Genomic DNA, 27,324 nt, shown 5'->3' on the forward strand with positions numbered 1-27,324 from the left:
GTTTGGGGATCAATAATGGGGTGTTGTGCAGTGCCATTGTTTAATAGTTTCCAGGTGTAAAATTGCACAGTTGTTGCTTTGCCGCTTGGGTATCAAATCAGAGGTGCGTGCTGAACGATCTACACGTGCAATTTTAACACATGGCGTTCTTTCCCGGTCTGTTCCCTTTTACTAAACACAAATTAATATCCTAAGCTCAATCAATGACATCATAACACATACTGTCCTGGAAGTGAACCTCTGGGATTCACCATAAGATCCCAAATACAACCATTTGGGATACGACCAGCAGGTAATAATACTAGACCAACATGTTTTTAACGATGCTGTTGTACATGACCCTGGCAGATGGAAACAAGTGGTTTCCAAAGCTCCAGCAACTATGAAGACCTCTGATGTTGGCTGAACAAAGGGTATCACACAATGCACAGATCCTCTTGAATGAGAAGGTCAACAAAAGCCTTGACCCTTTTTACAAGCTTCTCTTTGCTATTCTTTATATACAAATCTCACATAAAGGCTGTCCCACATGGTCACTAAAAACCATTCATTTGTGATCTAAATCAAATCGTTATGTTATACATGTTTTCAAGCATCATGGCACTCGATAGCAGGATTAAGTTAAGAGGGGAAAAAAGCTCTGATAAATTAAAAAAATCAGTTGGGAATATGAGGTCACAAAATTAAACAACAATATTTGTGTTTCAATGACAAGGCAAAACGTGCCCCTTTTCAAATACGTTCTGTATCTTAAAACTACCAAGCATTTGCTCATGTTTTTAATTTACGGGCTGATTTATTCTTAACAAAAGTCAACATAACAAATTAGGTTTTTCTTGCAAAGACATCTCTCCTGGTCCTGGATCTTGTTAAAAAACTGGCACAAATGCACATTTTCTAGCGTATTTTATCCCACAACAGTTTGAAGCTCAGACCTTCATGTATTGAACCGATTAAACCGGTTGGCTGCATTTTCGGTTCTGAGAAGTATTTGCAGAATTGTCTGAAATGGATTGTACTTGGGAAAAATATTTTGAAGGACATGTGATGGATGTGCCAAGATCCAACACAAAAATCCGGCAGACGAAATTCTTTTGTTACTGACCATGTGGTGAACCATCTGTAAACTCGCACAAAAAACACCTTACATTGGTAGAGGATTTGAATATATGGGTACAGTAATTTAATTAACAACACAATTTTGATGTTGAAGCTTAGCCAAGAGAGTCAATGGCATGGAAGGTTTCTCATCATTGATGTATAACGGGGCTTTACATCGAGTAAGCACTACTAGTATACGTGAGCAATTTCAAGAGTAACCATTGGAGTTAGACAAGGAATAACTTGTCCCGATGTATAAATTTTGCCTCTTTGGTAGTTGAGCGCTTCAACTTTTTCTTTGCATAAGTTAAATATATATTGCTGCGTTAAATTCTGTAGCCAAGATATCAAGGTCATATATAAGAGACATCGTTTTCAACGTCTTAGACATCGAAGCCGAAGAATATTCATGCACCGAGTCAAGATGCAAATACCGCTTTACACATCTGCACGGTTTCAAGTTGACACAGTTCTATATCATTCTAGAGCAGGGGTGGCCAAAGCCAGTCCTCAAGAGCCACCAACAGGTCAGGTTTTCAGGATATCCCAGCTTCAGCACAGGTGGCTCAACGGTCTGTGCTTTGGCACAGGTGGTTCAATCAGTCCCTGCTTCAGCATAGGCGATGCAGTCTTCAACTGAGTCACTAATTGAGCCACTTGTGCTGAAGCAAGAGATCTCCCTAATACCAGGCCTGTTGGTGGCCCTTGAGGACTAAAGTTGGCCACCCCTGCTCCAGAGTCTTGAAAATTGTTCATACGCGGAAATTAAAAAAAAAAAAAAAAAAACATTCTATATGTTCCAATTTTAATCCAACATGGTTAATAATGGGGGTCAAACCACAATGGACATTCTCCTAGATAAACTGGCAATGTTATTTAAAAATGTCAATGCCACAGTGGCTGGAAATGCAGTGCGGTGCACTGAAGGCAATACAATTATACGACGTGCTTGGTGGCGAATATATATATACTGTATATACCGGTGTGTGTGTGTGTGTGTATATATATATACACATATATACATACATATATATTACACCAGATATCAACCAAATGTAGATTTTATAATTGATTTACGGTCTTGTAAAGACTCTTATTTTGATCTTAGCAAAGCAAGTTCAAGATACTTGAATATTAAATACATTAGGAATACATGATCATGTGCTTAATATAGGAGAAATTAAAACACAAAGTAGCCTGAGAAAATGCAACTATATTGCCTTTTTTCCTTGTGTGGCCATTTTTTCTTTCTGATTGGCTGTACCATCAATTATCACATCGATTAAACTTAAATCTGCTTGTTTGATTCATGAAGAAGACAATCTTCAGAATGCATTATACTTGCCCTTAATAACTAGCCGTGTGTGTATAGCATTGGGATTCTAATAGAGGATTAAAAACATTTGTCATGTATTATCGCCACTTAAGTGAATAGCGACAAGACAAGTAAGAAATGACTTGCGCGGATTGGTAAATCTGGTGCGTATTTGGCATTATTACCGTTAATAAAAGAATCTGCTAGTGTAGGCTTTAACAAAAATAAACTAAATTTCTCCCTTCCTGAAAGGAAGTCAAACAAATGCAGATTATACAATGTGTTAAGTGATACAATATGGGTAGTTGTTTATATTAGAATTGTGATGCGAATTACACAAAAAACACATTTTTAAGCAACTGTGAATCCAAGTGGATATGTAGAAACGCCTGCCTGTGACTATGAACAAGCTGTGTACATGTGTATTTAATTCAAGAGGAGATCACCCATTGACTTAAAAACGCCAACAGTTTATAGGGACTCTCTCCTAAACTCCTAATTCACAGCTGGTGTCAATTTGGTGCATTCGTCATGATATTTTTGTGTTGTTGTTTAGAAGAGACAGAATCTTGCATCATTTTGCCAAGTTACCCCAAAGCATTTATACTCCTATAACTTCATCAGAACGTACTCGGTACAGATTTGTGCTGAATCGCAGCCAACATATTAAACTAAGTTTTCATGCTTTCCGGAGCGGAGGGCCGGTCATGTGACCGCAAACATCCAATGGGAACGAGAGACAAGCCCCGCCTCCCGCCACGCCTCCACCCCCAAAGCGCGCTCACTGCCTCACCTGCCAGGACGCAAAAAAGCACCAGCTTGAGCAGGCGAGGCTGAGCAGGACCATAGCTCAGCGCAGCCCGAGGCACCATGCCCGCAGCCTTAGCCTGAAGCTATGCTGCTGAAAGATCCTGTAGTGCTAAACAGGCTTGCTTATCAGATCACCATGGAGATACTAGGACCAGGGTGGGCAACCCTGTCGCCATTCGCCACTTGTGGCGAATTGGCAGTCAAAGTGTGGCGAAGTGTGTCAAGAGCAACTCCCCCCCCCCCCACATGCGCTGCTCTTTCTGCCAAGCGCTTGTTCAGCGCTGCCATTCCAACTCAGCGCTTGTTCAGCGCTGCCATTCATACTCAGCCCGATGCCAACCACAACATGGCCGTTGCATAGGTTCAGGACAGAGAGTAAGGAGGGCGCGCGCATAATGAAATCCTGAAGCACCAATCAGGTTCCACATTTGAGCCATCAGCCCACCTACCTGACTTCCCTTCCAATCAGCAAGCGAGCCCTGCGAGCTTTGCCTTTCGCCCTCACCCAGCACTGAAGGTAATCGGGGCTGCTGGGACAGGAAAGTGTGTGCTATTCGAAAACACCAGCCAACCGGGTGCGAGTCCGGGGCACTGGGGAGCGCTGATCAGGTGGTGTGGGCGGGGCTTGTCATTGGCAGCAGGGATCTGGTACTCTGGGAGAGTGAGTGGCCGCCCGAGGCTCGGAGCCCCTGGCCAGATCGACCAATGGAGCTCAATATAGTAGCCAACACTGTGTGTGTGTGTGTGTGTGTGTGTGTACACACATACACACACACACACACACGTTCTCAAACTGTGGATTGCTGTGTGTGAACATGCCCTCTGGCTATGTGTGAGCCTGTGTATCTAGCTATGTGAGTGTATAAACGTCACTATTCCCTCAGATTTATTATAACTTTCCAGTTTTATGTTTAAAGTGTTAAACCTAGGTGATTGATGTTTTTTTACCCAAATCTCACACCAATAAGGATTAATTTAAAAACATTATGAGCTAATATTTGGGGTTGGGGTTGATTTCCTATCCCCTTTGTCTGTTGTTACTGTGTGCACAGCAAGTACTTGCAGTCACCCACAGCCCCCTCTCCCCTTATCTTTATCATCTCTCCGATAAGGACAAGATATGCACAGGGTAAAGAAAACACTTGGTTGACAAGCACTTCCCTATTCAGAGCCCCCTAATAAATTGAACTAGTTAATTGGCAGTCAAAGTGTGGTGAATTGAGTAACTACTAGTTGTTTCCCATTGTAATGGGAAGCGTGGTGGCAAGTGAGAGTCCCCTCGCACCCCTTTCCCCCCCCCCCTCCCGGCAAGTGCGAGTACGCCGGCGGCGGCACTAGTGCTGAGGGGACGAGCGGAGGAGAAATAACAAATTTTCGCATGCGCAACACAATACCTCAATTTTAACACGTTGTGGCTATTTTCACTTCTAATTCGCCACACTTGTGGCTACATTGAAAAATAGGTTGCCCACCCCTGTACTAGGAGGATGGGTTTTGCCTTATTTCACCCATGTCATATCTTTCCCAAATATGTTCCTCTGGAGTCTAAAGATCTACATTGACCCGACCAAAATCACTAATGTCATTACAGCTACTATCAAAGTCAGAGGTTCAACATACACTTATGTTCTCAGAGAGAACACGCTCTGAGGAACCTTGAAGAAAAATGGCTTTACAAAGCAACTTTCAACCCATTTCCAGCTGGAATAACTCTTGCCCCACTCACATTTCTAAACCTGCATTTAATTTGCCTCTGACAGGACCTGTGCTAGAAAAATTGATTTCACTGGGAGAGCTGGAAAACAACACGAGGCTTATTGCCAAGAAACAAGAACACAAATCTAATCCAAAATGAGAAGGGCACTCATCTCAAAATTAATCTGATCCGATGCAGGGTGTGCCTGGTGAATCTGCTTTCCCGTGTACATGGCAGGATTCAAAAGCCCAAGTATACAGATCGCAAGTTACTGTACTGTATCAGAACCTTACATCCAATATAAAAAAAAAAAAAATGGAAGACACTCCAGGGTGATTTAATTGAAAAGGAGCAGATTCCCAGGTTACATCTATTCATCTTTAAAAAAAAAAAAAAAAAAAGATTTTAAATGCTGGCTTAACTTTTTACGGTGCCGGTTGACTGAGAAGATCTACTGATACCTTTAACCATCTGGATCTCCTGGAAGAATTGCAAAGGTCTGGACATTCTAACCAAGTTCACAAGAAAACGGTCTTGTTACAAAGAACATGTGGTTGAATTATTTATCCTTTTTCGTGTACGATTTGGGGGTTGACTTGGAAGTTAATGTTCCTTTAATCAGTAAACTTTCCGATTCTCAGAGTGGCTATAGACAAAGTGTGGGCCTGCACTTTCCTAGGGGAACTGAAGATTTATATATTGGCATATACATCACACACGATTTATATTAATCCTCAAATCAAGCGGCACAATGGTATTAGATTTGAAGGTGAAATGCAGTCATTGCTTTAAGATTCTTTCCCAAAAAAGCCTGCTTTAGCGGCAGGGTTTTTTTTTTTTCCTTACAAAATATTTTATGATGTTATATTGGTTACTCGTTTCAATATTTAACTTTACTTGAACATCAGAAGGGGATACACCGCTCACTACTGAGTAATGCAATTTAAATAAAAATAGTGTGCACCACCAGTGTGCTTCTGGCTAGAGAATAGTTGGTTTTACCAACCATCTCTCTATTTTTGATACCTGTTGCTTGGCTGCACGTTCTTTGCTAAATGACGAGCTCAGAAGGGGCATGCTCTCTATACCACTTTTTATTTAAGAGTTGGGGAAATAAAAAGAGTGAGTGGGTATTAAGTGAGTATTACGCTAAATGAATCCCTGTGCTCTCGAGTTCATAACCATTGGAAGAGACGTCTCATATATTGGTAATCTTGCAGCCAACGTTTAAGTTCCTTTTTCTAGTTTGTTTCAAAACAAATACAAATCAAAGGCTTTAGAATTCAGCCTTTTGGGGTATACACGTTACATATTGTACACGAATGTAATTATCTTGTGAACAAACAAAAAGTGATAGACCGCACTCTAGTAAATGATAATGAGATACATACTCTGATAGTGAGTGCTCTGATTTGTGGGAAAAGCCTGGACGTTTTGTTGGGGAAAGAGGGACAAGGGAAGTACCTCTTGGTCCCGTTGGACCAGAGGGAACGGGCCTGAAGAAGAGGTTCTCACCTCGAAACGTTGCCCCCCTACCATACCCTCCTCCCTTTATTGTGTTCCCCTTCCACACTCTGTCTTGTTTTTTCACTTCCTTTCCCTGTGTTCTTTCCCCATATTTTACACCCCGGTGGCATTATTTCCATTGTGGAACATCACTCCAAGCTATTGTTTCCTTGTGGGTACATTAAATTCATTTCTTATTTGGACTTTATTCCGTAGTTGATTAGCATTATTTCTTTAGAGACAGTGAGTGCTGGAACATTTGTTTATGTTTGTAATTATCTTGCTTTTCATCAACTATTCAAGTGTGAAAATGCATGTCAATTTATTGTAGTGAAGACTGCCAAGATATAAATCTAAAAATAAACAAAAAAGTCACGGGAATTAGTTCACTTTAGTCTTCGGAGGGATTGCCCCTTTAACTCATACCACAAGTGCCTCTGTAGTTTTGACTCTACCATGGCCTTCTGCTAGTACAGAATTGTACAAATCGTAAACTGGGTTATTCATTGATGTGTATTATCGCCAACTGGTCATTAATCACATCGCAACTATCTTATTGCGGCTGAAGGAGAGCGAGGGCTATCATGATTGAACAAAGAGGAGCTTGAAACCTTATCAATGGTCAACACTACCTATACAGTAAGATGTGCTTTAGAGGACAACACATACAAGAAGAGTACATTGCTGGACAACTGGCTATGTTACATGGAAACCTCTTGGGTTGGTGATATTTGCTAACCAACAAGATAGTCCAACAGATTAAATCATTACCATAGTGGTTTCTCTCTTGATACCTAGACAGGGATAAATAAGGATTACAAGTAAGCAATGGACCACAATCTACAATTATTGGAGGACCCAACAAATTATTTGTCAATTTAGGGAACTGATATTGATAAGCTATACCATGTTGCCTTATCTTAAAGCATGCCACGTTTTAGAAGGGAAAAGAGATGATCCCAAATATATGATTTTGCTTGAAGATCTATTAACAACGTTTAAAGAGATTTGAGCCAATCTTGGTTCTTGTGAATTTGGTCAAGTCACTGCATCCTCCTGTAACCTGTAAGTAGGGACTTGGACTGAAATATCAGACAGGTAAATATTATAATTATCATGCTTTGATGGAACACCTAAAAGATGCGATCCAACCTCTATAATGAAAAAGGCTAAAATGTAATGCTGTGTATAAATATATAATGTATGCCTTAACAATAATACAGGTCCATGTCAATCTAATAAAGTTAGAGCACCTACAGTACTGTATTGTGGGTTATCTAGAACAGGGGTGCGCAAAGTGGGGGGCGTGAGAATTTCCAGGGGGCGCGGAGGCTACAGAGGTCCCGCGCTCTCCCCAAGGCATTTAAATTAATTGCCGGGGGGACCACGCGAGGCATCTGCAGCTTCTCCTACCTGGTCTTCAGCGACGCGTCGCCATGGTAACCGGCGCGGGTCACGGTGTCGTGTTACTATGGCAACGTGATGTCACATGACCCCACAATGTCATTTGATGCCGGAGCCGAGGAGGAGCGTGAGCCGAGAGGTAAGCAGGCGGGGGGGTGGGGGGGAGGTTAAAAACTTTGCACACCCCTGATCTGGAATACACCTTTGTCAACGAAAACATTTACACAAGCAGCTCTACCAGAAAGCAGTGACAGATTTACATTGCCTGGGACACAAGCCAGTGGTGTAGTTTGGAAGCTGTGTATAGATGTAACGGGATGCTGGCTGGATTCCATTGCCGATTGCTGATAAAGAAAAGCATGCAAAGCCAGTTTTAATATACGATTTCAAATGAAGCTGTAAGTGTAGCAGCAGTCCCATATGCACGGCTCACTGACAGACTTTTGGAAACAGACTGTGACACAGAATGAATTGCGTCTAGTTAACCCCTTCACTGCCAGAGGGGACAGCCATGCAAACCGGTAGATGGACAAATCAATTTGTATGTGTGGGTGCAGCCCTTGTCCATCAGGCCATTAACAAAAGACAAGGACCCCACTGAGACCCCGCAGCTGGCCCCCTTAATAATGGCTTAAACTACACATTTCAAAGCCCATGTGGCAGTGAAGAGGTCAGTTAAACCTCTATGATGCTGCAATGCTCACTGGGGATTAACCTTTGGTTCATATACTGTATATACCAGGGGTAGCCAACTGCAGTCCTCAAGAGCAACCAACAGGTCAGGTTTCAGGATATCCCTGCTTCAGCAGACGTGGCTTGAAGACTGAGCCACCTGTGCTGAAGCAGGGATATCCTGAAAATTTGACTTGTTGGTAACTCTTGAGGACTGCAGTTGGCTACTCCTGGTATATACTATTTGCTTATATGTTTAGCAATCAAAACGTTAAGAAAAACGTTAAAAAAAAAAAAAAATACATCTTTACCTTGTCCACTTCTCCCTTCCTTCTCCCTTCCTCCTCCCCCCCCTCCCCCATATGTTTTTGGTATACTGTAGGAGTTCTCGCGTTGAGCTGCCTTCTTCCACACCAAGAGGAAACATGGCTATACCATTACACCTACTGCATACCCGGCCAGGATGGAAATAAAACACCTGGGAGCAGGGAGACAATAATATCTCACTCTGTGCTGAACTGGTCACGAGAGTCAGGAGCGAGAGGTGAAAAAAAAGGATCAACTGCTATTGTCATGATGGTTGTTGCTCGTCAGATCTTGCTCCGAGAATTAAAATACACAGTCTTTGTGGGACACAATAGCACGGAGAACGGACATGGTAACGGTACAGAATAGATCAACAAAGATGAACACGTCGTCATTACAGTGCGACATTTACCACAACGTATTATGGATGGATTAATAAACATTATTCCCGATTCTTCTGTGAGGTTAGAAAACCAAATGAAATATTTGCATGGGCATTGCCAGGAGTTAAACATTTTGTTTGAAAAAATGCAAACTGACCATATGTACACCATTTACATGCTCGTCAATGTTAAATGGAGACTGGGATATAAACTTAAATAAAATATTTGCCATCACTAATTTTAACTTCAAAGAATGGAAGTGCATTAAAATATATGGGGTTATTGACAGTTTCCTGGAAAGACCTGACAGGAGTTGAACGTACTGTACCAAGCAAACAGTTTAGGATTCACACAAGGGAACCCTTCATAGGTTTAGAAACTCGAGAAAAACTTACAGCCCAGGTCTTGGTCAGTCTAAAAATGGGTGCGCTCTGCAACGCAGACACAACGGACATGAGAGAATGAAGGTTGTTCAGCTCTAGAAGTTTCTGGGGAGGGGGACAAAAAAAAGAGAGAGAATTACAGTTGTGTATGCAATAATATTACATGAATACATTAAAGAAACACACCTTAATCTCAACTCCACTAACTGCCAGGTTCCTCCTAGGATGCGGTGTCTCTCCTTCTGTGGAAGCAGGGGGTCTCCGGAGCTGAACCGCGTCTATTTCAGCTCCGGGGAACCTCTTTTCTGAGAAACGTAACGTCCGAAGGTTCCCCCGGAGGTTTAAACTCCTACGGCCTGAAAGCCAATAAGTAATCGCTTCCTATTGGTCCGCGGGAGATTTTGAAATGAGAGAGAGGGAGAGTGGAGAGAGAGGAGAGAGAGAGAGGAGAGAGAGAGAGAGGGGGGGAGAGAGAGAGGGGAGAGGGAGAGTGGAGGAGGAGAGAGAGAGGGAGGAGAGAGAGAGAGCGGGGGAGAGAGAGAGAGAGAGAGAGCGGGGAGAGAGAGAGAGAGAGAGCGGGGGAGAGAGAGGGGGGAGAGAGAGGGGGGAAGAGAGAGGGGGGAGAGGGGGAGAGAGAGGAGGGGAGAGAGGGGGGAGAGAGAGGGGGGGGGAGAGAGGGAGGGGAGAGAGAGGGGGGGAGAGAGAGGGGGGGGAGAGAGAGGCGGGAGAGAGAGGGGGGGAGAGAGAGGGGGGGAGAGAGAGAGAGGGGAGAGAGAGAGAGAGAGCGAGGGGGGAGACAGGGAGGGAGGGGGGAGAGAGAGGGGGGGGAGAGAGAGAGGGGGAGAAAAAAGCCTTTTGCTTTTTTGGGTCACTCTTCAACAGAACTCCAGTAAGCTGTAAGTACCACATGTGGTGGGCAAGTGCATCAAAACACATGGAACTGGATTTGTATTTATGGAAAGATGGCAACCACCTTCTAATGGTTTACGGTCCCACCCACCTACTCCCAGGGTGATCTGCTAATTGCAAGGCATAGAAGTTTGCAAGTCTTCCTCCATGAAAATTACAGACCATGTTAAGACCTGCCTGGTATGGGGTTACCGTGGCATATTGGGCACATTTGGCAAAATTATGTATCTAAACCGCTAATTACATTAAATATTAGATTTTTTTTTTTAGATGTAGTGGTCCTTGGATATACATTTAAATGCATTAAAAAAAATTGCCTGAAACAAAATAATCTGCACATTTCCTTTAGATATCTCATGTTAAACAAAACTACCAACTGCTGTTTGGTAAAAGTTATATCATGAAAAGCCACCACGATCCACAGTAACACACACAACCTTTTGTCAGCACTGTTTATTAGTTCGTAACGCTGTATACATTTGCTGTCATTTAAGGACTATCGGACTGGTTACTGAGCGGCCAAAAATACTGCAACAAACTAATGATAGTTTTGCAAGGGGTCAAAGAATACACAAAAGAAACCATTACACAGTATGCCATCAATGTTAATAAAAATGGGATGCTTGCATTATAACAACACACACATTGCAGGCATGACTGTCATTTTAAAAGGCTTGCCCATAAACTCTAAGGTCCACTTTGCATCTTTAATTTTCCAGATTACAATCATCATTTATATCTATTGATTTAGCTTTTCTCACTTATGTATATCATTATGCAGATGTTTTTTAAATCCCTTCTATTGCTTGAAACATGTGCTCACGCTTTTAATGATTTATGAATGGGATTTCCTTCTGACAAACATACAGAAGAAATTACAGAAAATTAATGAGCTAATTAGGAGCAGAAAAGTGGCATTCATTGCAATAAATACATTCTTGGCTTCCTGAATTTCACACAAGGTTGCTACAAAAGTATGGACAGTCTTCGACTGAGCCTCTGATTGAGCCACCTGAGCTGAAGCTGGGATGTCCTGAAAATCTGACCTGTTGGGGGGGGGGGGGGAGCTTGAGAACTGGAGTTGGGCACCCCTTGATGTATGGTAATCCTCCTAAACTTGACCCACGGGAAATCAACGCATCAATTTTGATATTGAGAATATGAAGCAACATTGTTTCTGTAGCACTTGGGGGTCTGTGCAGGAGATGGGAAGGAGGGCAGTTCAAGCACAAAACATCGTCATCAACTACACTCCTATTTATGTTAAGCCAAAAAATAAACAATGGCATGCTCTGCATCTTCACATGATTTGCTGCACAGTGCTGAGTGCAGGAGGAACACATTTGTTTTGTATTTACTTGTATAGATGGACAGGGGTGGACCGCCCAGCCTCTTCAAAGCGGGGAATATACATTCATCCTATCTCTCTTCTTACAATGTGAAGGCACATTTCTTTTTTTAATTTAGTAAACGTGGGGGTTTTTTTTGTTGTTGCCGTGATTAAAATGAAATTAATGTCATACAAACCGATGTTTATGCTCACTTCCATTCTAATTACTTCAAAGAAGATGAGAAAAGGGAGAGAAGAAGCCACCCTTTGGAAATACTTTCCCTTAGCATGCTTACTGCTGATTGGGAAGGCAGAATGAACTGATAATCCCAGTTGGGTGCTCCTTGTCCTAAAAGTCGTTTAAAGTAGGGGTGACACCTGTGCTGAAGCAGGGATATCCTGAAAACCTAACCTGGTGGGGGGGGGGAGGGGCTTGAGAACTGGAGTTGAGCTCCCTGTTATAAAGTACAGTATGGGGTTGTTTCTTACAATGCACCTTTTCTTGGCATATACATACAGTATAGCAGGCCTGCACAACTCCAGTCCTCGAGGGCCGCAAAAAGACCATGTTTTCAGGATATCCCTACTTCAGCACAGCTGGCTCAATTAGGGGCTCAGTCATACAGAGCCCCTAATTGAGCCAGCTGTGCTGAAGTAGGGATATCCTGAAAACCTGGCCTGTTTGCGGCCCTCGAGGACTGGAGTTGTGCAGGCCTGCAGTATAGCATTTTAGCCAGTCACATGGATTCTTACACTTCTGACAACTCTATTGTGGTGTTCGTTCTAAACACAAGAAACACATCATTATAAACTGATGGCTTTACATAAAAGGAGTTATGAAGAAAGTATGTGGAAGACAAAGACACTTTTTACTTTTTGCAAGGAAACCATGATGTTTATATGGTGCCAATAAAAGGCCCCGGCCTACATGTACTTTATTACCTACTCTTACTGTACCCTCTCGGCTGCAGACAACCCTAGCAGAGCAACAAAAGGAGTAAATGACATGTCAACGTCTACAAGGAAAGGAAGGAAAACCACCCAAGCAAATAAAGTGTCGCCATTCCCTCGCTAAGCCGTTCTCAGAGGCAGTTGAAATGCAGGATAAAACTCACCTTGGCGATCTTGATGAAATGGCTCAGTATTTCTGCTCTAATTTTTAAGGTCTGTGCTGTTAGAATTTCTCGTACAACCCAGAAACTAACCTGCAATCAAGAACATAAAACATAGGTTAAAACCATTTACCATCATTTGATTCCATTCCATTTTATTGGACACTAGCTGAGAGACCCGGCGTTGCCCGGGATGTAAATGCGTAATAGGTATTATTATTTATAAATTGTGGAACAATAGGTTGTAAAGGTTGGATAATAATGTTGAAAAGAAAGATGGAAGAAAATGTAATACGATGTTGTATAAAAATGGTTTATTGTAAACACACCACAGTACAATGTATATTTTGGTGACATAGGTGATGTGAAAATGTGAGGCGAGTGTCCTGCTAGGGTGTGAGCGTGTGTGAGGCGGCAGGTGGGTGTTCAGTACGGGTGGCGCATGGGTAGTGAGCGCTGGCTGTGGGTCGGGGTCCTGCTAGGGTGTGAGGCGGCGGGTGTGTGGCGAGTGCGGGTGACAGCTGGTCAGTGATATTGTTGCGTAGGGGCAGGAGGCGGCAGGTGTGTGTCGAGTGTGTGGGGTGGGTGAGAGGCGGCGGGTGTGTGTCGAGTGTGGCAGGTCTGTTTAGTGCGTGCGGCGGCTGTGTGGCGCGGGGATGTGAGCGGTGGGCGGGTGAAAGGCAGAAGTGCGGGTGGGCGAAAGGCAGAGGCGGGAGGGCGGACGAAAGGCGTTGAAGGAGGGGAGGTGAGGTCGGAGGGGTGGTGAGGGGAGGTGAAGGGGGGCGGAGGGGAGGTCGGAGGGGAGGTGAGGATGGGTGGTGAGGGGGGGGTGGTGGGGGATGGTGAGGGGAGGTGAAGGGGGGGCGGAGGGGAGGTGAAGGGGGGGTGAGGGGAGGTGAAGGGGGAGAGGTGAAGGGGGGGTGACGGGAGGTGGAGGGGGTTGCCAGGAGGTGAAGGGAGGGGGGGGGGTTGCCAGGAGGTGAAGGGAGGGGGGGGGGTGACAGGAGGTGAAGGGAGGGGGGGGGTGACAGGAGGCGAAGGGGGGGTGTGGTGACAGGAGGTGAAGGGAGGAAGGGGGAGGTGGAGGAGAGGAAGGGGGAAGAGGGAGGTGGGGGAGGAGGGGAAGGGGGGAGGGGGAGGGGGAAAGGGTGAAGGGGGGAGGTGGGGGAAAGGGTGAAGGGGGGGAGGTGTGAAGGGGGGAGGGGTGAAGGGGGAAAGGGGGTAAAGGTGGGGGAGGGGAAAAGGGGGGAAAGGTGGGGGAGGAGGGAAAGGGGGGAAAGAGGGGTGGAGGGGGGAAGGGGGTGGAGGGGGGGAAGAGGGGAGAGGGGGGAGGTGGAGGAGGGGATGTGAGGAGGGTAAGGTGGGAGGTGAGGAGGGTAAGGGGGGAGGTGAGGAGGGTAAGGGGGGAGGTGAGGAGGGGAAGGGGGGAGGTGGAGGAGGGGAAGGGGGGAGGTGTAGGAGGGGAAGGGGGGAGGTGTAGGAAGGGAAGGGGGGAGGTGGAGGAGGGGGGAGGTGGAGGAGGGGAAGGGGGGAGGTGGAGGAGGGGAAGGGGGGAGATGGAGGAGGGGAAGGGGGGAGATGGAGGAGGGGAAGGGGGAGGTGGTGGGAAGGGGGGAAGAGGGGGGAGGTGGTGGGAAGGGGGGAGGAGGGGGAGGTGGAAAGGGGGGGAGGTGGTGGGAAGGGGGTGGGAAGGTGGGAAGGGGGGGAGGTGGTGGGAAGGTGGGAAGGGGGGGGGGGCGGTGGGAAGAGGGGGGAGGTGGTGGGAAGGTGGGAAGGGGGGGAGGTGGTGGGAAGGTGGGAAGGGGGGGAGGTGGTGGGAAGGTGGGAAGGGTGGGGCGGTGGAAAGGGGGGGAGGTGGTGGGAAGAGGGGGGAGGTGGTGGGAAGGTGGGGAGGTGGTGGGAGGTTGTAAGGGGGAGTGAAGTGAAGGTGGGGGTGAAGGTGGGGTGGAGGGGAGGTGAAGGGGGGGTGGAGGGGAGGTGAAGGGGGGGGTGGAGGGGAGGTGAAGGGGGGGGTGGAGGTGAAGGGGGGGGTGGAGTGGAGGTGAAGGGGGGGGTGGAGGGGAGGTTAAGGGGGGGATGGAGGGAAGGTTAAGGGGGGGGTGGAGGGAAGGTTAAGGGGGGGGGTGAAGGGAGGGGATGTGTAGTGAGGGGTGGGTGAGGGGAGGTGGAGGGGTGGGTGAGGGGTGGGTGAGGGGAGGTGGAGGGGTGGGTGAGGGGAGGTGGAGGGGGGGTGGAGGGGATGTGGAAGGGAGGGGAAGTGTAGTGAGGGGTGGGTGAGGGGAGGTGAAGGCCGCTCACTCACCCGTCCCGCAGCTCCCACGTGGATCTGAGGCGGGAGGCAGCGTCTTGTGGCCGCTCCCCCGCTGACTGTAACGGCGCCGGGGGGGGGTGGAGGGGAAGTGAGTGAGAGGAGGTGATCACTCCGCTCCCCCGCTGACTGTAACGGCGCCGGGGGGGGATGGAGGGGAAGTGAGTGAGGGGAGGTGATCACTCCGCTCCCCCGCTGACTGTAGCGGCGACGGGGGGGGGGGTGAAGGGGAAGTGAGTGAGGGGAAGTGAGTGAGGGGAGGTGATCACTCCGCTCCCCCGCTGAGTGTAGCGGCGCCGGGGGGGGGGGGTGGAGAGGAAGTGAGTGAGGGGAAGTGAGTGAGGGGAGGTGATCACTCCGCTCCCCCGCTGAGTGTAGCGGCGCCGGGGGGTGGAGGGGAAGTGAGTGAGGGGAGGTGATCACTCCGCTCCCCCGCTGAGTGTAGCGGCGCCGGGGGGGGGGTGGAGGGGAAGTGAGTGAGGGGAGGTGATCACTCCGCTCCCCCGCTGAGTGTAGCGGCGCCGGGGGGGGGGTGGAGGGGAAGTGAGTGAGGGGAGGTGATCACTCCGCTCCCCCGCTGACTGTAGCGGCGCCGGGGGGGTGGAGGGGAAGTGAGTGAGGAGAGGTGAAGGGGGGTGAGGGGACGTGAAGACCGCTCACTCACCCGTCCGGCAGCTCCCACGTGTAGGGGGGGGAGGGGGTGAAAGCGCGGGAAACAGGAAGAGGCGGAGCCTCCGGGACCGGTGGGGAAGAGAGCGGGAGATGTGCTGTTAACACTGTTGTAACACCCCCCCCCCCCCCCCCCCGTGTGTGTGTGTTTTTTTTTTTTTGTTTTTTTTTTGGACCTTTGGCCCGTCACTCCGCCTCAGGCCAATGAGAGGTGTGGGGGGCGGACCAAGGGGGTGGTGTGAGTGTGTGAGGCCAATGAGAGGTGTGCGGGGGCGGGCGGCCCAAGGGACCAATGAGATTGCCCCTAGGGACACCGGACATCCAGGCAGGCAAACATACAGTGCTTTCACTAATATAGTATAAGATAAACATGCATCACAACATATAATACAACTGTTAATATTTAGTGTGTACACTTGAAGACAACTGTGCGTTTTCAAAAGCTTTGTACAGTACAGAGTACACTATAACTCGTATATTAATACACTACGTTTAAAAAAAAGTAATAAAGCTACGCTCAGGTGGGATGGTAGGTTAAGATGTTTATATAATGATCGCTTCAAAACTGTGCACAAAAGAACCAAGTGGACAATGTGCCACATCTACGTACATCTGTATTACTCACTGAGAGACATCACAAGTTACAATGAACCAACAGTTGTATGGATTACAGTAATGATACACAATGGTAAACTGAAAACAAAAATGGTGCATCAAAGCCCGGGATATATTGGACTGCCATTGAGATCAGTTCGAGATCGACGTTTAACTCCAAGCGCATATGGAGGTACTCAATACTCCAACTGGCTCATGCATTAAAAGCATAAGAAATGTGAAGGATATGCACATTTCATTCGTGTATCAAGTTAGAAACTTGTTGACTCTCCATCCGAATAAAGTTCATTGACATATCGCAGCCATGTAGAGCCCTCGTACAGATAAACAGTGAGAACATGGGCTCTTAACTCCAGTCCTCAAGCCCCCTCAACAAGTCAGGTTTTCAGGATATCCCTGCTTCAGCACAGGTGGCTCAGTGTCTCAGTTGAAGGCTGAGCCACCTGTGCTAAAGCAGGGATATCCTGAAAACCTGACCTGTTGAGGGGGCTTGAGGACCGGAGCTGAGAACCCCCTAGTTAGAACAAATTAATGTTGCAGCGCAAATCCTGCCGCAGTATCACCTTAACTGGACCAAGTTACCAATGTGAGTCACTAAGGAAACCATCTCTTGTCTACTCAAGCTACGGGTCTTGGGTGCCGTTTTTTGTAGGCTGATTCTAAGTGCTATGATCCATGTAGTCAAGAAAGTTCAACTTACTGTACATGGCCACCAATGTCTAAGGGAAAATGCTGCTACAAGACATTTGTGGGTGTTTGGCAAGTTTCAGATTGAAAGATGAATTATTGTAGGAAAGTGCATATGCAGGTATTTCAGAGAATTAATCATCCCATTACTGTCTTTAGTCCCAGCTAGGTCTTCCTTTCCCAAAGATCGTCAGTTAGAATGGAAGCACTACGCTAAGCGCATTACGAACACAAAGTAACCTAATGTAAACACAGCTGTCTTTGCAATGAAGAATATACCTTCTGCTTTTCAGTTGTTCCACACACCTAACATGACCTAATTGAGTAAAAATCTGGAGAAAACATCTCCGAAAATTAATCAAGAGCCGAGATGCACCAAGCATTAATATTTGGTCTCTACTTTTCTTAACCAAAACAGATGCTGCAAAGGCACGTGACCCAAAGTAAAAGGAAAACATAAACAAGGGACTAACCAGTTTAATACTGGTGATAATATGGATTACAAAGCAACATTATCTACCTCCAACCTTTGAATAATTACACTAATTCCAAAAAGTTTGTTTTCGTGTAACCAGGACAATTTGGCTCATACGAGGTAAAACGTCATTTTCTAAACAATACAAAATATTGCAGAATTTATTAATATGTTAAACAGAGGGTTTTTTTTTTGTACTTTTACACACACCAGACGCCTTTCTTCTCATTAATACTGTGCTGCCTTCATTTTTTCCAGCCTATGTAAAAATGAGGTAATACTCATGATAACCCGCCAACCACAGATTAAAGTTTTCATAGTCACTTTTGCTTACGTAAATGACTTTGCCTCTTTCGCTGCTGGAAGGGTCTCTTTGGGTCTCTGTTATACTACATAACCCAGATTTTTTTTACCCTTGTAGCCTTCAGGTATTTTCCATTGTGTCATTTTTAGCTCCCAAATAGCACCGTGCGATCAACACTTCAGTTTAAAGTTCTTCTCCAGCTAGGATCGTTTTTCCCAAAGTCGCTTTAACGACCTGCTATTTTTTGGATAACATTGATTTACAGTAGTCTTGTTATACACAAGGTTTTCAGACCGAATGTATTATATTTTGTAGACATCTGATGATGGGAAGTAACATTATCTTGACAGCGCATACAGAATATCTTCTTTATGAACGTCGATATATCATTAAAAAGTCCTCTACTCACTATCCACGACTCAAACAAATATAAATGCAATAGTAACAAAAACTGCAAGAAAAATAATACAGGTTTTGGTTTAGAGCATTGTTTCCCAACTCCAGTCCTCACGGAACCCCAACAGGCCAGGTCTTAAGGATATCCCTGCTCCAGCACAGGTGGGTCAATCAGCAGCTCGGTCATTGTGACTGAGCCACCTGTGCTGGAGCAGGGATATCCTTAAGACCTGACCTGTTGTGTTTCCCAACTCCAGTTTTCAGGGAACCCCTGGTTTAGAGAAACCCCTGGTTTAGTCATGCAAAGGTTCCAGCCATATTCTGACCCCCTGATCAATGCTGCAGGCTCTGGGTATCTGTGTTGTCTCTGGGTACTCCCGTACCAGACTGTTGCATTGGCATGCCATCAAATATTTGTGTCAGAAATAAAACGAATTCTCAGGATGTCCTGCAGATCTTTTATTTTTTTATTTCCACATCTGTTTTTTAAAATAGCCAAAATACTTTTTTTTTTTTATTATTTGGAGGGGGGGGGGGGGGAGGAAATAACTTTCCGAGAGCTGATGATAGTAGTTTTCCAGTTGTTGCAAACAGCGGAATGTAATTGTATCCATCTGAAAATGACCTAATCGGGTCAAACCATCCGCCTCCAGTGCCAGGATTTTGGTGGGACCAACATATGATTTGTGATTAAAAACCCCTGCGATTTGTAAACCGCTTCGCCTCGGCAGTGCTGGGACAGAAGTGGAAGTTCATGTTTCAGGCGCCTCTATTAAAGCTGCAGACCAAGCAATACCCTACAGGTGTGTTTTTATTTAAATAAATCCGTGCTGTACTATGAGAAACTACTTGTAGCATTAAAAAAAAAAAACTCTGAATGACATTTTTATGCGTTATAATGTTACAAGCACTTTTTGTTGCTGTAGCAACCATTTACAAAGTCACGTCCCTTTCTTCTGAAACAGGCTCTGGCACACCCATTTTTGAGCCCTGCCCCCTCTCTAGCAGGGCACCAATTGTATCTAGAGACTGCCTGGTCACATGATCTTCCCCCCCAGAACTTTGTATCTTTGGTCCTCTTCTGCTGCACTGACGGCCATTTACTGAACCCGAGTCGAATCTTCGCCGATCGATCACAGAAGAACGGATCGATGGGCAATTTAGGTAATTACTTATTGTATGGATTGAATGGATTCTCATATTAAAGGCGGGGGGGGAGAATGTTTTTTTTTTTTTTTTTAAACGGCAGCTTGGACTGCTGCTTTAAGGTAAATACTGCAATATTAAGCAGTTCTGATTACAACAACGTACTTCCTGCATATTTCGGACATGTGGAGAATAAATTTGCTGCGATTCACCAATACCCATATATAATTAAATCCTCTTTACATCAAGCTATTACTAGTTATGGTTCATTAATTGGAAAATTAAATATTTAACAACTACAGTATTCAACAAAGACACGTAATGAAAATATAGACTAATCTGCAATATTAATGTTAAATATTTATTTTGGAACGCATTAAAATTTGCTTTTAGCTGAAATGGAAATAAGTGATCGCAATAGTAGCACGGAAAGTATGAAGGGGGAGAGGCTATACACATGTGTAAGATTCGGGTAATGGAGTTAGCATAATGCCTCTAGCAGAACCATCAAGGCTCTGCAATGCATTCGCAAGCAGAACCATCAAGGCTCTGCAATGCATTCGCAAGCAGAACCATCAAGGCTCTGCAATGCATTCGCAAGCAGAACCATCAAGGCTCTGCAATGCATTCGCAAGCAGAACCATCAAGGCTCTGCAATGCATTCGGCAGCAGAACCATCAAGGCTCTGCAATGCATTCGCAAGCAGAACCATCAAGGCTCTGCAATGCATTCGCAAGCAGAACCATCAAGGCTCTGCAATGCATTCGCAAGCAGAACCATCAAGGCTCTGCAATGCATTCGCAAGCAGAACCATCAAGGCTCTGCAATGCATTCGCCAGCAGAACCATCAAGGCTCTGCAATGCATTCGCAAGCAGAACCTTCATCTACAGCAGTGTGTTGTAAAGTGTTTTCCTAATCCTGTGTGTTGAAGGACTTTGCAAGTCAAATGGTTAAGACGTATGGTAACTAGAATCATCTACAATACTGCAACCCGTATTAAAGGGAGTGTTTCATTACGAAATCAATATTACAAACCTGCAGGGTGCCTCTTGCTAGGCCATGCTCAGGTAAGTGCCAGAAGTGAATTTGGCAACTGTAATCTACAGCAAAAAGGGATTCGGAATTCCTGGGTTGTTGCATAAATGCCCCAAGAATGAAACCTAGGATCACAGTGTACACCAGGGGCAGCCAACTCCAGTCCTCAAGGGCCACCAACAGGTCATGTTTTAAAGATATCCCTGCTTCAGCAGAGGGGGCTCAATTAGTCCCTGCTTCAGCACAGATGGCTCAGAGGCTCAGTCTTCGACTGACCAAGACTGGGCCTCTGAATCGAAGACTGAGCCTCTGATTGAGCCACCTGTGCTGAAGCTGGGGCTGATTGAGCCACCTGTGCTGAAGCAGGTATATACTAAAAATCTGACCACTTGATGGCCGTTGAGGACTAGAGTTGGCCACTCCTGGTCCACGACCATCTCACTTGCCATTAGGGCAACACTTAATGACATGGCGATGTTGATTGGCTACATTAATGTTGGAATAGCTGAGGGGTCTGCAGCACATTGCACAGCAGCATGTGCCTGACGCCACTATCTGCGGCGCTTAGTGAACAGTTCCTACCTGGTTAAACCTTCTTGTAAAGGCAACGACATTTGGAGCAAGGATGTGTTTTTCCTTCTTGTTCCACCCGCAGCTGGTAAGTTCCTACAAACAGAAGCAGAAAAGTACTGTATATCAGTTTACCTGTATTTAGTCTCGAAAGAGCAAAAATAAATAAATCCATATTTGAACACTACAGAAACATAGTAGGACACAGTAATGTTTGCCAGCGCAAAATTAGTTATTGGCAGAAAATAGTAAAACGAAGCACCACTGGTCTATCACTGTGTTCAATCCTGTGACCAGGATTTAAATTCACGCCCAAAATGTATCATATTTATTAATAGGACTCACCACTATTTTCCAAGCTTGGTGAAGAATGCATAGTATTTGTCCATAGTGCAGAATATGGCGCCAGCTCCGTAGCTCGCGCCGAAACAAACACTAGGACGCCAATGCATATGCGCATAGTGCGCGCGCTAGCACGTACACATGCGCTACAGGGAGAGCGGCGCTTCGCAATACAAACATATTTGTGTTTGAAGTGCGATGCCAGGAGGAGGAGGAAGCGCGGAAGCTAGCGCATTCCACTCTGGATGCGGCCTTAGGCCCCGTACATGGTATGGAAGACCGTGCAGACGCGTCCGCACGCTGAGCAAACAGACTGCCTTAAGGCAGTGTTTGCTTCCATGCGGGGAGGGGGAAATCAGTTAAACTGATTTCTCAACACGACAGACTCGTCACGTGAGCGGTTCGCCCTCAGCTCCGTGACGTCACCCCCAGGAACGCCCCCTATGGCCCATCTGGTATGGCCAGGGAAAGCACCCACTTTCCCACAGCCTCCGTGCACCTCCGCACAGGCTGCGACACCATGTCCGCACCCTTAGTCTGTTTGAAGCATGCAGTATTTTCCATCCAATAATACAGAAATCAAAAAATCTCAAGCAAAAATGTAGGCAACCCAGTGCTGTAACAGAAGGGTAACCCAGTGCAGTAACAGAAGGGTAACCCAGTGCTGTGACAGAAGGGTAACCCAGTGCAGTAACAGAAGGGTAACCCAGTGCAGTAACAGAAGGGTAACCCAGTGCAGTAACAGAAGGGTAACCCAGTGCAGTAACAGAAGGGTAACCCAGTGCTGTAACAGAAGGGTAACCCAGTGCTGTAACAGAAGGGTAACCCAGTGCTGTAACAGAAGGGTAACCCAGTGCTGTAACAGAAGGGTAACCCAGTGCAGTAACAGAAGGGTAACCCAGTGCAGTAACAGAAGGGTATCCCAGTGCAGTGACAGAAGGGTAACCCAGGGCTGTAACAGAAGGGTAACCCAGTGCTGTAACAGAAGGGTAACCCAGTGCAGTAACAGAAGGGTAACCCAGTGCTGTGACAGAAGGATAACCCAGTGCAGTGACAGAAGGGTAACCCAGTGCTGTAACAGAAGGGTAACCCAGTGCTGTAACAGAAGGGTAACCCAGTGCTGTAACAGAAGGGTAACCCAGTGCAGTAACAGAAGGGTAACCCAGTGCTGTAACAGAAGGGTAACCCAGTGCTGTAACAGAAGGGTAACCCAGTGCTGTAACAGAAGGGTAACCCAGTGCTGTAACAGAAGGGTAACCCAGTGCAGTAACAGAAGGGTAACCCAGTGCTGTGACAGAAGGGTAACCCAGTGCTGTAACAGAAGGGTAACCCAGTGTTGTAACAGAAGGGTAACCCAGTGCAGTAACAGAAGGGTATCCCAGTGCTGTAACAGAAGGGTAACCCAGTGCTGTAACAGAAGGGTAACCCAGTGCAGTAACAGAAGGGTAACCCAGTGCTGTACAGAAGGGTAACCCAGTGCTGTACAGAAGGGTAAACCAGTGCTGTAACAGAAGGGTAACCCAGTGCTGTAACAGAAGGGTAACCCAGTGCTGTAACAGAAGGGTAACCCAGTGCAGTAACAGAAGGGTAACCCAGTGCAGTAACAGAAGGGTAACCAAGAGCTGTAACAGAAGGGTAACCCAGTGCAGTAACAGAAGGTCTTCTGTATAGTGCTTTACTAATATGCTCTAGAATACCCAGTTAGCCCTTCAAGGGGAACCTACTCCTGCATGCAGTATCTCCCCTATAATGGAATATTTAGAGAGAGTGTGCAGGCCGCATAGCTGTCACTCATAGCCAGAGTCTCCAAACTAGCGCTGTGCTTCTGCCGCTGTGGATTACCTCCATTAAGCGCAAGGCATTGTGGGGCGCTAGTTTGGAGGCTTCGATGGTGCGCAACAGCCACGCTGCCTGCACACGCTCTGGCGCCTTAAAGCATGCGGTCCAAAGATGAAAAGGAAGCTGCATTTTTCATCCAGGCTAGTTGTATGTACTGTATGTATGCCTGTCTATTTATATAGCGCCATTAATGTACATAGCGCGTCACAGCAGTAATTCACGTGAATCATATAAATAACACATAAAGGGGAGAAGTGCTTCAGACATAAAAGTAACATTTAGGAAAAGGAGTCCCTGCTCTCAAGAGCTAACAATCTAATTGGTAAATAGGAAGAACGTACAGAGACAGTAGGAGGGCGTCCTGGTAAGTGTGTCTGCAGGGGGCCAAGGTTTATGTAGTTGAGTTTGTTCCTTGTTGCTCCATTGAGAAGTAAGGGTATGAGGGAGAAATTGCATTTAAAATGGCAGCCTCCGCCATATTTTCTTCTCCGTCTCTGTTATACAGTACATATATGCATTTAAAGAAGTTACTAGCAGGGTTTCATATAAAAGTCTAGACTCAATTGATAATAAGGAAGATGAAATAACTTACAGATGTGTTTCCACATATTCTAGGACTCCTTGTACCCTGAAACCAGCATTCTGACCTACTATTAATACAATAAACTTAAGTTAGCCACGGAGCACATGTATCCATTGGTTTGTGAAAGACGACAATATGACAACGGCAGAGAGAAAAGTTGTGTCACTAATTTTAATAACCAAGCGGAAAAATGTATGTCTGCTAAAACCAGACATTAAATATATTCCATTGCATATATTTGAATTGAGTTAAACAAATGTTAACTTGCTTCTCGTGTCTTTGGATGGTTTCTACCACAGCTCATTAGCAATTAGCATACCGCCTTTAGATAAATTCCATCTGCTGGAAAAACTACAGTATACCATCCAAGCAAAAGTCCCACGGATCAGTAAGGAGGGAGAGTCAATGGTATTTAACATTACCCCAGTTATTGTCAGGTTTATGCCCTTTAACTTTTAGCCCTGCTTACCCCAAGTGTATGAAAAGTCAGATAAAGAGCTATTATAAGGTTTAAGCTTACACATACAAAGACTGTCTGTGTTCTAAAAACATATGGATGCATATTTTTTATTTCTACAGGGGAAAACAGGAATACAGTAGCTAGCGTATGGAAAAGACGAAGTATGGAAATTCATAATACAGAAAAATGTGCACCAAAAAAACTGAAGTAAACATTAGCAATAAGAAATAGATTTACCCAAGAGTTTATAAAGATCGTCAATATAAGGCATCCTGAGCACCACTAATTAGTACGGGACAGGAAAAGTCTATGGCCTACATTCACCAAACACAGTAAAATCCTGGCAAACATGACGTTACGTAAAATAGGATTGGACGGGACGTTACCCGAGTTAATGCTTATTCACTCAAGTAGTTATATACAAAAATAAGAGCCATAATTAAGCTAATTGGAATAAGTTTAATGGGTTTAGAACAATACTGCATTATCTTGAAATAAGACATTATTTATGTCTTGTCATTACTCCTAAAGTAAGTAAAAAAGTTTAAAAAAAAAAGAAAGAGGGGGAGAAGGGCGAGCGAGGATGGAGAAGGGCGAGCGAGGATGGAGAAGGGCGAGCGAGGGGGGAGAAGGGCGAGCGAGGAGGGAGAAGGGCGAGCGAGGGGGGAGAAGGGCGAGCGAGGGGGGAGAAGGGCGAGCGAGGGGGGAGAAGGGCGAGCGAGGGGGGAGAAGGGCGAGCGAGGGGGGAGAAGGGCGAGCGAGGGGGGAGAAGGGCGAGCAAAGGGGGAGAAGGGCGAGCAAAGGGAGAGAAGGGCGAGAAAAGGGGGAGAAGGGCGAGCGAGGGGGGAGAAGGGCTTCTTTTCATTATAGTCAAATGGTTAAGACGTATGGTAACTAGAATCATCTGCAATACCGCAACCTGTATAAAATGAAGTGTTTCATTACAAAATCAATTTTACAAACCTGCAGGGTGCCACTTACTAGGCCATTCTCAGGTAAGTGCCAGAAGTGAAATTGGTAACTGTAATCTACAGCAAATTTTTGATTATTAAGCTCGGCTAACACGGTACAGATACCTCTTCATACATCTATCTATATCTATACACACACACACAGACATTCAACAGTCCAACAAGAAAGTCTCTTATCTGTTTCTGTTGTAGCTGTAGGGGACGGCCTCTCCTGGGTCAGCATCCTTGGGTGCTATGGAAATGTCCTGTGTCCAGGTATAGAGGTCTTGTCCCCTTGTCTTGCTGTCAGCAGACAGTCCTTTTGTGTGCATCAAGACGTCATATTTCCTTCAGGTCAGCCCAGTTGGGGGCTAAGGAAATCTCTGCAGTCCTCTTTCTCCTTATGTCAGCACAAATGTGAGCTAAGGAATCTCTCTCCTGTTTCTCACATCAGGCTTTTATCCAAGAGGCATAATCAGCCAGGTGGAGTCTGGTTGATTGCCTGTGTGCAATTAACCAGCACACTGCTGGATTTAGAGGCAGTTTCTCTCAAACAGTGATAAGTCCCTGTTACACCATATGAAAAAGGATCTATTCTTTAATTAAAATTATCCTTAGCATGATCACAAGGGCACAGAGCTACTAACTATTGCCATATGTTGTGCAGAAAGTTTCCCCTGGAATATGAACTACTGTACTTCTTTATTTTAATTCATGACATAAGTTTTGGTGCTACAATTGCTTTTTAGGGAGGAAAAACTCCACAGACCTTCCTATTGTTTCTCTAGTTTAATAAAGCTGGAGTGATCTTGTGCTCAATAACTTTTTCAAGGATAATCCTCCATAAAACCAACACTTTCTCAAAAAGATTGTGGTTTATTTTTTATTATCGGTTAACTTATTAAGTACTGGAGGAGAAGAGAACACACTGGACATTTTAACCACCCGACCAAGTCCCCCTAGGTTTTCGACACTGTATTTAATTAAATGGTATGTATTGAAGCAGACAAAGAGGGTGCAGAGACTTGAATATATCTGGGATGGAGAGCAATTGAAAGAAACAAGGCAACCTTCCAGTGTGCCTCAAGAGGAAAGTGCTGGACCACGGTGATGGATGTGAAACTTGGACTCTAATTGTGTAGATAACTCAGAAGTTTCAGACAACTCAAAGACGTATGAAGAGATGTATGCTGGGTATTACCAAAAGAGACAGGAACAAGAATGAATGGGTCCAAAAGCAAACAGCTCTCTGCCGTCACAAGGGTGAAGAAATTAAAATGGCAGTGGGTCGGACATACTGCGCAAAGAAATTCCAATCGTTGGACAAAGATGGTAAAAAAAGATATAGGACAGCGGCAAATTATAAACCATAAATTAATTCTATTTAATGAACAATGTATAAATGCATGCGTATACACACACATATACACATACATACATACATATATATATATATATATATAACAAAAAGCTGACAGCGCGGCTCCCATAGCATAATACTGTATTTTAATGATGGTATATGCTGATAGAATAAGGACACTTACAATATATAAATAGATTGAAAGCAGTGGTTAAAAAGTCTTTAACATCACCCGCAGTACCCTCCGTTTGTTGATCCACGTGTAGTGTGTCACACCGGCTCCTGCTGCGGACGTCAGGGAGATGCGCGTGCAATCTCCTCCTGATACTCAAATTCCGCGAGAGTTGGCGGCCGGGGATGAGACTGGATACTGCTGAGCCTGTGTGACACACTACACGTGGATCAACAAACGGAGGGTACTGCGGGTGATGTTAAAAACTTTTTAACCACTGCTTTCAATCTATTTATATATTGTAAGTGTCCTTATTCTATCAGCATATACCATCATTAAAATACAGTATTATGGTATGGGAGCCGCGCTGTCCTCTTTTTGTCTTATACATTGAGAGGAAGTTGGTTGATCCTGAGGACTAGCAGCGACACCCAGCAGCTGATTGCAGACACTTTAGTTTTTCTTTTTAGGGCATCTTTTTTCCT

The 27,324-nt window shown here is 45.4% G+C and overlaps 1 protein-coding gene across 6 annotated transcripts in view; it reads right to left on the reverse strand.

Annotated features, from left to right (window-relative positions):
* RALGPS1 (Ral GEF with PH domain and SH3 binding motif 1) overlaps positions 1–27,324 on the reverse strand; it is a 423,133-nt gene that overhangs the window by 280,247 nt on the left and 115,562 nt on the right. For all 6 annotated transcript variants that reach the window (XM_075579016.1, XM_075579015.1, XM_075579013.1 and 3 more), the window contains 3 exons: positions 21,146–21,229; positions 12,931–13,020; positions 9,589–9,681 (listed from right to left, as the gene is read on the reverse strand). In XM_075579016.1, the coding sequence (XP_075435131.1) occupies positions 9,589–9,681; positions 12,931–13,020; positions 21,146–21,229 (267 nt within the window). The remainder of the gene's footprint in view (positions 1–9,588; positions 9,682–12,930; positions 13,021–21,145; positions 21,230–27,324) is intronic.

The sequence above is a fragment of the Ascaphus truei genome, chromosome 21, assembly GCF_040206685.1.
Source record: "Ascaphus truei isolate aAscTru1 chromosome 21, aAscTru1.hap1, whole genome shotgun sequence".
NCBI lineage: Eukaryota > Metazoa > Chordata > Amphibia > Anura > Ascaphidae > Ascaphus > Ascaphus truei.